Raw genomic sequence first — 11858 nt, forward strand, 5'->3', positions numbered from 1 at the left:
CTACTTGTATGCATGCTTTTTATTCTGACCATTTTGACTGATATGTGTGTGCTCTATAGAATAGTACGTGTTGTCAAGTGTTGTGTGGTCGAGGTCTGAAGAAAAGCTCCAGTGTCAGGGCGCGCAAACAGCTGGTGAACTGGGCAGAAATCAGTTGCACATCTCATCAGGGTTCTTTGGTTTCTTCGGGGTTTCCTTTTCTTGAAAAAGCTATCTCTTTCTTGATTCCCACACCTCAAATGCACATCATCCCTCCTTGATCTGTTGATTCATCTGATCCACTATGGTCACGGTCACTCTGTTTGCTATTGTTAGCTTTGTATTGTACATTTGCACCACATAGTTGATCATGGTGGAAAACTGCCGACATGCTTGAAAAGTCTGTTCATTCTACACCAAACGACCAACAATTGCAGAAGTTCCAATTTACATGCTATCACTAGATCATGTCGTCGTATGTCGTATCATCTTGGCAGGATCTACAGGTGAGGAAGGGTTGAGTGTCGACGGCCTTCATCGAGACTTCTCAAGTACAGTGGCCAGGTAGGCGTCCAGCTTCTCGTTCTGCTCCCTGGCGACGAACCTGATGCAGATGGGCGGCGTGACGTCGTACCTGGCGAGCAGCGCGTAGGGGATGGAGAAGAGCCCGTCGCCGCAGATGAGCCCGGACGCGAGCACCGGCCCGAACGCCTGCGCGCCGTCCCTGTCCGACCTGGTCCACAGGTAGAGCACCAGGCTGCCGACGCACATGTCGATGGCCACCGCCGGCACCAGAAGGAACGACATGGCCATGCCGGTGACGCTCGGGATGAAGTTCCGCGCGCGCCACTTGTAGTGCACCGCCGCCTCCCGCAGCGCGCACACCGCCAGCGCCAGCACGAAGAAGCCCACGCTCATGCTCAGGCAGTGCCTGGGCAGGTCCAGGTCGCCGACGCCGACCACGGCGATGGCCCGGTAGATCTTGGCCAGCGGCACCTGGTAGATCTTGTTCCCGGCCTCCTCGTAGAAGTGGTGGAACACGGTGAACACGGTCGGGTTGACGACGCAGCCGATGCCGGTCCCGATGACCTGGCTCACGAAGAGCGCCCGCGGCGAGGTGAGCGTCAGGTACCCGGTCTTGAAGTCCGACATGAAGTCGGAGGCGGTGGAGACGACGGACGAGACGACGCCGCAGATGACGAGGCTCCCCACCACCCCGCCGTTGCCGTACCCGATCCACGACGCGAACAGCAGGATCACCAGCTTGCTGTACTGCGCCGCGAAGTTGGTCTCGGCCACGCCCGTGCCGTAGGCGTTGCAGAAGGCCAGCAGCGGCGCGAACACGTACGCCGTCGCCACGTGGTAGTGCCGCACCTGGCCGTAGAGGCGCGGGATGGCGACGGTGGACAGCAGCGCCAGGGCCGCGTAGCCGCCCATGGCCAGGGTGCCCGGGACGTGCTCCCGGAGGAACACCTGCGTCCGGCGCCGGTCGTCGAAGCTGAGCACGTTGCGCGACACCGCGTTGGCGTCGGAGAAGGACCGCAGCGCCTCCGCCGCCTCCAGCTGGTGGTGCCGCATCGTCTGCAGGGTCCTCACCATGATCACCACCAGCTGGAAGATGCCGTCGCCCAGGATCATGCCTATGGCGCCAAACACCTGAAATTACATTAGCAGTCGGATGGAGCGTGCGTGCATGTGCTCCTCGTCGAGATCTGTTGGTCGATCAGAAACTACGTACCTTGTAGCCGTTGATGCCACGCAAACTGCCTTCCTGGAGATCGGCGGCGTACCAGCTCCCCTCTTTGGTTTCGATGTAGGGCCACATGAATCCCCAGGAGACGATGGCCCCGACCAGCATCGAGATGTTTATCAGGTAAGGGCTGATCATCCCGACGCCGACGTATGTCCCGTTCAAATTGAGGTAGAAGCTGCATGCAAGTATCACACAACACAAGTAGCTTTCACTCATCATCTCTAGCATGTAGTTTTCGGTTGGAGTGCGACATGTAGAATGATGGATGGATAAGTTACGTACCCGCGATTGAAGGCGTCGAGCCCAAATGAAGGGAAGAAGGTCATGCCACAATGCGGTCCGCCGGAGTAGAACCATTGGAAGATGGACATGAGAAAGCTTCCCAGGCACGACTGGATCATCAGAGACACTTGCTTCCTGCGTTATGAAGCAGAGGCACTCCAATGCATTACTCAACCCAGCGTTATCTTATCTTGTTGCTTGCTACTGGAGTTGAGCAGGAGCTAGGTTTCATGCATGTGATTTAGTAGCTCCGTACGTGCTTACTTTGCTTGCATGGCTCCGTAAGGGGTATGGAAGCTGTTGATGAGGTGAGCCGTAGCTGAGCCGCTCGGAAACGTCAGCCGGTGCCGGATGATCATCGTCTACACGTTAACCGGCCGGCGGCGCAGTAGGAATGCATCAGAGAGCTATAAGTTAAGGTACACGTACCGACGTACGGTTCAAGTTTTATCTCATTGGCGCCGCACGTAGGTAGGTACCTTCCTCATGGGGATAATGGCGAGAATTCCGACGAAGCTGATGAGGAAGTAGAAGGCCATAATCCGGGGTAGCGTCGGCTCGCTGACGTTTCTGCCGTGGACCTCGCCGGTGTTGATCTTCTCCGCCGTCCTATGGTCCATGGCGAGCAGGTACGACCCGAACCCTCCTAATCAATTAACAACGCCGCAAACACACGCGAAATCAAGGCACCGGCCGAGCAGAGGAGATTCATGGCCGACGATCGACCGACGTGGCAGGCGAGGCGAGGCGTACCGCTGTAGGTCATGCTGGCGCAGGCGACGACGCAGGTCTGGACGACGACGTTCTCGTGGCGGGTGAAGGGGACGTAGGACACGCCGAGCTTGTCGAGCAGGCGCGTCCACGCCTTGAGGAGGAAGAAGCCCAGCAGGCCGGCGGTGATGTTCAGCGTGGGGACGATCCCCGACGTGAACACCAGGTTCATCATGACGCCGCTGAAGGCCGCGCCCAGGACCAGGCTCGCCACCACGGCGCGCGGCGTCACCTGCTCCGTCCATGGCTGGATGGTCTGCTCCTCGAACGCGCGCTCCGTCGACGTTCCCTCCCGCGGGTCGCCGATCGGGTCCATCGATTATCGCCCCCACGCCTGCGAGCGAGTGCCGGCCTCTATCGCCCAGGTTGTGCATGCATGCATGGATGCATGCAGTTGACTATTTGGGAATGGAGGAGCGACGAACGAACATGAGGGGTACATCGTTTGGCTTCTGCAGTTACTATTATTGACGCCCTAATGGGAGTGGCCTGTTCAAGCAGGGACAGAACCTTCTTCTGTTCTTCATACTCCCGGAACAAAATTATAGAGGGGAGCAATATAGAGAGTGGTTTCCATCGTTCGTGATTGCTCTGAGATCCGGGCTACTTTTTAGGTTGTCAAGATTAACCTGGTTTTAAAATGTTTCGTTCGGTTTTGTCTTGTTTCAATGTGTATCATCATGTTTCGTTGTGCACCAATAAAAAAGAATGCACTTGTTTTGAATCTGGTTTGCTGATACACGGTTATACGCAATGAAACATTAAGATATACTTTGAAACTGAAAGAAACCCCAATGTAACTCTTTGAAACAAGACAAATTCTGAAAACAACAAAAATGTAGCATGAATCTCAAAGCAACCATGGACGACGGATCCATGCACAGTATCCTCTGCACACTAGAATAGCTTTATAGGACTTTTACGTTCGGATTTTAGCAATAGGCAAGAACTATCCTTACTTCACTTTAATTATATACATACATGCATTAGAAATGACTAATTTTTCTTTCACGTCCACTCCTTCCTCTAATTACATGTATATATGCACTAAAGGATAAAAAGTTAATGTCATTCTAGATTCTTTATTTTTTCAAATTTCAAAATGTTTTGTAGCTCAAACCGTCGCTCCGATTGAAAACCGTCTTCACAAAAAATTTCCTCTCGACGAGATCTTCGAAACTAGATCTCATGTTGATATATTCTGATGACTTTTTTTAGACTAAAAGTTACCACATCTGGGCTACGTAAGTTATCATGTTTGTCATACATAAGTTACCGTGTCATTCACACAAAAGTTTTCAGGGTGTGTTTTCAACAAACTTTTATCTCAGGATCAAAAAGTGATTATGATGTTTGCAGTGAGTTATCAACTTTGTTGTGTATATTACCATGTTGTAGAAAAGTTTTGGGGGTATGTTTTTTAACAATTTTCATTCCCTCGGTCAAAAAATTACAGCAATATTTGTATATGAGTTATCATCTCTCATGTGCGTGTATTATCATGTTGTTTACACATGAGTTATTGAGAGGTATTTTTATCAACATATTTCCCTGGTCAAAAAAAATTACCACGTCTGAGGTATGTTTTCAACATACTTTTATCCCGGGGTCAAAAGTTACCGTGGTATTTTTAGTGAGTTATCAACTTTATTGTGTATATAATACCGTGTTATTTGCACACAAAGTACCCGGAATAACCCCCCCCCCCCCCCCCCCCCCCCCGCACGGTTCACCTAAGTATCAGGTATGCAGTGCTTCTATTACAATGATATTCACGCAAACGTTATCGAGGTTATATTTTTCAACAAATTTTCCTCGGGGTCCAAGTTATCATGGTGTTTGTATCTAAGTTATCACGTATATGATGCGTTGTTACCATGATGTTTATACAAAAGTTATCGAGGGATATTTTTGACAAGTTTTTTCCTTTAGGTCAAAGTTGTCGTGGTATTTGTACCTAAGTTATCATATCCGGGATCGTATATTATCATGTTATTTACACGAGAAGTTATCAGTGGTATGTTTTCAATAAAAAAAATTCACGTCAAAATTATCGTGGTGTTTGTATCTAAGTTATCAGGACCGAAAGCCTATATCATGCTATTTACACAAAAAGTTATCAGAGTATATTTTCAACAACTTTTTTCATGGGTCAAAGTTATCATGGTGTTTATATCTAAGTTATCACGTCCGGGAACCTATATTACCATATTATTTACACAGATGTTACCGGAGTATGGGTCAAAGTTATCATGGTGTTTATACCTAAGTTATCAAGTCCGCGAGTGTATATTATCATGTTATTAACAAAGAAGTTACCGGTGTTAAGTTTTCAACAACTTCTATCAATGGGTCAAAGTTATCGTGATGTTTGTACCTAAGTTATCACATCCAAGATCCTATATTATCATGCTATTTACACAAAAAATTACCGGTGGTATGTTTTTACATTTTTTCCCCGGCTCAAAATTATCTTGGTGTTTGTATCTAAATTAGCAGGTCTACGATGTGTATATTATCATGCGATTTGCAAAAGGTACTAGAGGTGTTTTTCAATAACTTATTCCCCGGGTTAAAATTACCCCTAGGTGTTTGTATGCAAGTTATCAGCTTTGTGGTGCTTAAATTATCATGTTATTTACATAGAAGTTACCGGAGTATGTTTCAACAACTTTTTTCCTAGAGTAAAAGATGTATGTTTGTATGAAAGTTATTATGTGTGCGGTGCGTAAAGTACCATGCTATTTACACATAAGTTATCCGGTTAAGTTTCGACAAGTTTTTTTCCCGGTTCAAAGTAATCTCGTTGTTTGCACGTAACTTATCATGTCCGCGGTGATTAAAATACCATGTTATTTACACATAAGTTACGACTATATTTTCAACAACTTTTTTTTCCTCATGTCAAAAGTTATTGTAATGTTTACTCATCAGTTATCCAGTATATGGTGCATAAATTACCATGCTCTATACAAACGGGGTATCAGGGTATTTTCAGCACTTTTATTTTCATCGGATCAAAGGTTACTATGGTTTTTAATTAACGGCTATTATTGCATAACCTTTATTGCGAGAATTAATTCAAAGACAAAATATAGGATTAAATATTGACGGAATAGGTATCTTGCACATGAGATGTGAGTGTGCTCCAGCATGCATGCACGTGCTAGGAAATGTTAATGCCTAAATTAGTGGAAGCAATTACTAGTGTCTTCAGTATATACGTTTTGTTCAGAAGACTTTTTAAGCTAGAGTAGAAAAGGAAGTTAGCTTGCTTCTAAGCATAACAAAGAGCTAACTCGGGTGGTGGGTAGGTCGCACAACAAGTTCGACATGCTGTGTTCAACTCCCAGTCGGCGCAATAATTTTTGCGGGTTGAGTGGATCGGTTATCGATCACCTCGCGGGAGAATAACGGCTGGTACGTCGTTCGGATCTGTTCCCAAAATCCGAACGTTCGGCAGTTACATATCTCGTTTCTCTTTATATGAAAATAATAATGCATTGTTTTCTTTTGCGGGGAATAATGCATTGTTGGTGTAATGAAAAAAAAATCATAACTTGGTACTATGCAAATCGATGAGATTGCCGAGTGTCCTGCTCCTTGTTGAGTGTCTGCATTCTGTCGGGCACTCAACAAAGGCCCTTCTAAAACTGAGTGCAGTGGAAAAAGCACTCGGCACAAAGCCAACACTCACCATAGTCTTGCCTTTGCCAAGCGCAGACTAGAAAACACAACAAAGAGTCGGGTACTCGGCAAACACATGACACCTCTCCCAGCTCACGGCGGTTGACGGAGGGTTGACAATGTTATCGTGTCTGTCGATACAAGGTTTACATGGGAAACCCAGACACATACAGCAAATAAAAAACAACGGCCAACTTTTGATCGACATTTAAGCCGCACCTGAGGACTGAGTGCTGGACTATAAATTTTCACAAAAAAAGGACCATAAATATGTTGTGCACCTTACTGTATCAGCGTGATCTTTTGAATGAACTGGATTCAAAATTTAAACCCTTTTTTGAAAAAAAAAATGAAAAATCCAGCACCCCAAAAAAGGAGCTGGACAGTAGTATCCTTGGCCCGCCAGAGTTCAAGTTCTGGTGCTCGCATTATTCCTGGATGAGGCTTGCTTCGGTAGACCCCCCCACCCCCCAACAAAACGTAGAAGGGCAGAATGGACATACGGAAGAAACGTATGCCCACCTCGTATTGTACGGCTCTGCCGGGCATACGTATACGCGGTTGAAAAAAAAAACTACCCATCTGGTCGCCCGCCCGCGAAAACTACCCACGATCTAGGCCCGCTCCCATCTTCTCGCCCGCCCGCCGATCACGGTAGTTCCAAAGTGGCTGATCGCCGCCGCCGCGGATCGCCGTCGTCCGAACCCCGTCCGAGGCCACCCTCGCCATCCCAACGTCGCCCGCCGCCGCCCTCGCCGTCCCAACGTCGCCCGTCGCCGCATCTCACCGTCGTCCGACGACGCGGACGTGAAGGGCCCGACGTCTGACACCGCCCTCGCCGCCCGAACCCCGTCCAACACCGCCCTCGCCGTCGCAACGTCGTCCATCGCTGCATCTCACCATCGTCGTCCTACGCCGGGGACGTGAAGGGCCCGACGTCTGACGCCGCCTCCGCAGCACTGTCGTCGAACGCCGGCGACGTCTACACCGCGGGCCAAGGTTTGTCATCTAAACCTAGCGGGCATGGGGCGGGCATGATGGATAGAAGTGAGGGCTAGTTCATGCATGTACTGATTTAGGGTTTAGGGTTCATCAAAACCTCCCGCCGCAGCGCCTCCTCTACGGACTAGGGCATGATTTACAGAACTAGCGTTGCTTTGGGCATGATGCATTGTACTAAACCTAACACACGATGTTTTGCAGTTCTGTGAGTTTGGCGTGTTGACATGGACGAAGAATCAGCATTCGGGAGGGACGAGAATGGTACTGATAAGGTGACTAAGACCGATAACGATAATTTGAACGAAGATGATGACAGCAGCGACAACGATTCCGTCTCGTCATATGATATCTTACCTCCGGAGGATTTTGATAATAATGAACATGGCGCAAATAGCGACAACGTAAGTGGCGTATATTTTGTTTTTATTTTTGAATTTGCAAAGTATGGCATGGCTAACTATATATTTTGTGTACAAATTTACAGGAAGATGTGGATGTTGACAATGTGCAACATAGTTGGCAAGAATCATTTGCAGATAACTTGAGCCAGGTTAGTTGTTAGATGTTGTACATCGATCAATAGTATGATTTAAATGATAGTAATTGACATATATATTTTCAAATGAATGTTGTAGGAGGAGTCAGATGGTCCTGTACTTGATGACGATGAGGGAGAGATTGATATTGAGGAGGCTCAAAGGGAGCAGAAGATGCTTGAGACACATTGGAAGGTCATGGCTATGACCTTTCGGTCGCAAGGAGATGCATACATATTCTACAACAATCACGCCAGAGAGCACGGGTTTAGTATCAGGAAACAGAAGGTGAAACGAGGTGCTTCGGGAATGATACGGTACCGGCGGTTTCTTTGCTCCAGGGCAGGGAGAAGGCAGAGCAAGTTCATAACCATGGAGGGCCGCAAGCGCAGGCTTAGACCGGAGACTCGTTGCGACTGCGGTGCACATATGGTGGTGAAGCTGGACAGAGAACGTGGCGTTTGGTTCGTCGCATCATTCGTGGATGATCGCAACCACGCGATGGCTCGGTCCGACGAGGTTTGTTTTTTGTGGTCACACAGACGGATTGGAGATGGCCAGAGGGCGGAGATATTGGCGATGGAAGCAGCCGGGATAAGAAAGCATATTATAATGGACAACTTCATCAGCAGATACGGTTCGTACGATAAGTGCGGGCTTATCAGGAGGGACATTTACAATCTTTGTTGCAAAGAAAAAACGAAGCTCATTGCAAAGGGAGATGCAGAGACGGCAGTTGGCATTATGAGGAGCAGGAAGGAGAAGGACCCTGAGTTTTTTTTTTTGAGTATGTGCGTGACAAGGAAGGGCGATTGAAGAGTATGTTCTGGTGCGATGCACAGTCGCGGAGGGACTATCAGGACTACGGAGATGTGGTCGTGTTTGATAGCACGTATAAGATGAACAGATACGGTATGCCGTTCGTCCCCTTTGTCGGAGTTAACAACCACCGTTGCACCACAGTGTTTGGTTGTGCCATCATTGCTGATGAGACGGAAGGGACATACGTGTGGCTGCTGCAGACATTTATGAAGGCAAACTGTCAGGTGAAGCCAAAGTCAATAATCACAGACAGTGACGCTGCAATGATCCGGGCTATTCGGACTGTCCTTTCAGATGTTTTCCATCGTCTTTGCTCCTGGCATATCGAGAAAAATATGCAAAGGCACCTGCATTACAAGTCACTGGATGAATTCAGATCGCTCCTGTACTATGCCACCTCTCAAGCGAACTTTGAGCAGAGATGGAAAGCTTTCTATGATAAGTGGAAGACGGATAGAACCGAAGAGTGGCTTGACAGGATGTACAGGAAGAGGAGACTTTGGGCAGCTTCATATCTTTCCGATGGTTTTTTCCTTGGTATGCGAAGTAACCAGAGGAGTGAAAGCCTCAATTCCTGCCTTCACCTTCACCTGGACTACGGTATGACAATTGTTGATTTGGTGGTGCATTATGAGAACTGTATAGTTCGCCTGCGTGAGAACGAGGCGTACGATGACTGCGAGGCATTCCAGAAGGAACCACCGTCGGTTACTGAATATAAGGCCCTTGAGGAGCATGCCGCCAAAGTATTCACACCTGCTAATTTCTACATCCTGCAAGATGATTTGCATAAGATGGGTCAGCTGGAGATATTTGAGACGCTCGTGGGAATTGGGCGTCAAACATTCATGGTGACATGGAAGGATGACCACAAGTTCAGGTACAATGTTGTTTATGAACCAGGTAACTCAGAACAAACTATTACATGCAGTTGTCTTAGGATGGTTCGGAAAGGGCAGCCATGCAAACACATTCTGTTTGTTCTCCATCATCTGAACTTAACTGAAATACCAAAGTGTTGTGTCATGCATCGGTTGTCCAAACATGCGAGAGATGGGTTTCCTGTGCAGCGGAAGAGTGATATGTTTGGATGGGGTTGGTCAGGGCCATTGGAGAGAGAACGGTATAGTGCAATAACCATTAAAATCGCAGAAGCTGCTCATGTTGCAGCAAATGATCCCTTCTTGTACGACGAGTTGATGAAGTGTCTGGACAACATAATAGCGCAGAAAAAGATTTCAGAGGAGGAACTTATAGGAAGTAGAAGGTATGCTATGCTGAAGAAGGAGGCAAGTCAGGCGCAACAAGTTGAGCCTGGTATTGGTGATCCTCAGAAAGTTTCGACGAAGGGTGCACCTAAGAAGGGGCGATCGAAGGGGGGCCCCGACGTTACAAAGAATGGTAGGCCAAAAGATTTTACAGAGAAGAAAAGTGGTCCTTTGTGCAGTCTGTGTGGTCTCCCAGGTCATAACAAGGCTACATGCAGTAAGAACGAGAAGTGAGTTGCAACCTTTTTATTTTTGTTATGTTGCTACTTTGATTTTACCAACTATATTTGCTCACCCATTTCTTTATGTTTTGTTCAGGAACTGGGCGCAGAGACGCAGCTTGGTTTGTAGGAAGAATAAAAGTGATCGCACAAGTCATATCTGAATAACCTATACTATTTTTATTCGCACATGTGTGCCAGAAAACCTGATTTGTACTGTTACGTGATGATTTGTACTGTTATGTCTGAATAACCTATGCTATTTTTATTCGCACATGTGTGCCAGAAAACTTGATTTGTACTGTTACGTGATGATTTGTACTGTTTCTATATGAAGTTTCGAAATTCTGTTTATTTGTACTGTTTGGAAATTATGTTTATTTGTACTGTTTGGAAATTATGTTTATTTGTACTGTTTCTATATGATTCCTAGGTGCATGCATGCAAAGATCGCGTACATTTTTTTAAATGAGTATATTTGTTCTGCACTTCCGTAAAAGTAAAATAATATTTTTTTTTAAATATTCAGAAAAAAATATGCCCAACCACCGCAGCCGGGCCCATAGTGGGGAACAAATCATACACCCAAATCAAGCCCGAAAGGGGCGACTCGGGCGGTTGATAGAGCCCACTAATGGGCCCGGCAACGGGGTCCAACGGGGCTGCGGGCAGTGTGATAAGAGAGGAGTTCGAAAGAGGGGGCGGAGGCAGCTATTTAAGTCGCTCCTCGCGCCCCTCCGCTTCCGAGGTGGGACTAAACTGGCGTGAGTTCGGCAGCACGCGGGGGAGGGGAGTGCGCGTGGGCCGTGGGAGGGGGCGAGTGGCGCCCTGCCTCTATGGGCCGAACTGGGCCGGCCGGTGACAGCGCCGAAAACGGCCTCATGAGCCCTGCGGCGGCCGCGTGCACTGAGGGGGGGGAGTGGGCGTGGGCCGGGGGAGGGGCCGAGTGGCGGCGTGCCTTCATTGGGCTGAACTGGGCCGGCCCGAGACAGTGCAAAATAGGCCTCCTGAGCCTTGCGGCGACCACGTGCAGTGTGGGGCGCGATGGGGACGCCATTTTTAGTCCCACCTCGGAAGCCGGGGGGCGCGAGGAGCGGCTTAAATAGCTGCCTCTGCCCCCTCCACCAAGCTCCTCTCTTATACATGCCCGCAGCCCTGTTGGACCCCGTTGCCGGGCCCATTAGTGGGCTCTATCAGCCGCCCGAGTCACCCCCTTCGGGCTTGATTTGGGTGTATGATTTGTTCCCCACTATGGGCCCGGCTGCGGTGGTTGGGCATTTTTTCTGAATATTTTTAAAAAATATTATTTTACTTTTACGAAAGTGCAGAACAAATATACTCATTTAAAAAAATATCATCACCCACAATGATGCAAATAAGAGTGTCACCGACAATGATGCAAATAAAAGTGACATTGAAAAATAGATATTGTAGCAAATACCGACCACGGCACATTTATTTAGTTGCGAAACATGCTAAACCATGCCACATTACAATGTAGAGATGGTGTCTTAATATGAAAATTGTATCAAGTACT

General features: G+C 47.8%; 3 protein-coding genes across 3 annotated transcripts; 2 read left to right on the forward strand and 1 right to left on the reverse strand.

Moving 5' to 3' along the window:
• Nucleotides 1-120: 120 nt before the first annotated feature.
• Nucleotides 121-3268, reverse strand: LOC125548780 (putative metal-nicotianamine transporter YSL18). The gene is made up of 6 exons (XM_048712321.2): nucleotides 2768-3268; nucleotides 2494-2660; nucleotides 2279-2376; nucleotides 2015-2149; nucleotides 1718-1907; nucleotides 121-1635 (listed from the first exon to the last, which is right to left on the reverse strand). The coding sequence occupies exons 1-6, from the start codon at nucleotides 3099-3101 to the stop codon at nucleotides 514-516; spliced, it is 2046 nt and encodes a 681-aa protein (XP_048568278.2). The 5' UTR covers nucleotides 3102-3268; the 3' UTR covers nucleotides 121-513.
• A 4420-nt stretch (nucleotides 3269-7688) lies between these two features.
• LOC147980615 (protein FAR1-RELATED SEQUENCE 4-like) lies at nucleotides 7689-8826 on the forward strand. The gene is made up of 3 exons (XM_087516926.1): nucleotides 7689-7875; nucleotides 7959-8024; nucleotides 8110-8826. The coding sequence occupies exons 1-3, from the start codon at nucleotides 7699-7701 to the stop codon at nucleotides 8824-8826; spliced, it is 960 nt and encodes a 319-aa protein (XP_087373052.1). The 5' UTR covers nucleotides 7689-7698.
• Nucleotides 8827-8831: 5 nt separating this feature from the next.
• LOC147980616 (protein FAR1-RELATED SEQUENCE 5-like) lies at nucleotides 8832-10334 on the forward strand. The gene has a single exon (XM_087516927.1). The coding sequence runs from the start codon at nucleotides 8832-8834 to the stop codon at nucleotides 10332-10334; it is 1503 nt and encodes a 500-aa protein (XP_087373053.1).
• The last annotated feature ends 1524 nt before the right edge of the window (nucleotides 10335-11858 follow it).

This window comes from Triticum urartu, chromosome 3A (assembly GCF_056163025.1).
Source record: "Triticum urartu cultivar PI428250 chromosome 3A, HENAU_Tu73, whole genome shotgun sequence".
NCBI lineage: Eukaryota > Viridiplantae > Streptophyta > Magnoliopsida > Poales > Poaceae > Triticum > Triticum urartu.

Bases quoted from the DNA above. Each gene is read 5' to 3' on its own strand.
- LOC147980615 (XM_087516926.1), top strand. From the start codon at position 7,699: ATGGACGAAGAATCAGCATTCGGGAGGGACGAGAATGGTACTGATAAG. The intron at 7,876-7,958 runs GTAAGTGGCGTA...ACAAATTTACAG, and splicing joins ATGGCGCAAATAGCGACAAC to GAAGATGTGGATGTTGACAA. The intron at 8,025-8,109 runs GTTAGTTGTTAG...TGAATGTTGTAG, and splicing joins TTGCAGATAACTTGAGCCAG to GAGGAGTCAGATGGTCCTGT.
- LOC147980616 (XM_087516927.1), top strand. From the start codon at position 8,832: ATGTTCTGGTGCGATGCACAGTCGCGGAGGGACTATCAGGACTACGGA.
- LOC125548780 (XM_048712321.2), bottom strand. From the start codon at position 3,101: ATGGACCCGATCGGCGACCCGCGGGAGGGAACGTCGACGGAGCGCGCG. The intron at 2,377-2,493 runs GTACCTACCTAC...GTTAACGTGTAG, and splicing joins CCATTATCCCCATGAGGAAG to ACGATGATCATCCGGCACCG. The intron at 1,908-2,014 runs GTACGTAACTTA...ACTTGCATGCAG, and splicing joins CTCGACGCCTTCAATCGCGG to CTTCTACCTCAATTTGAACG.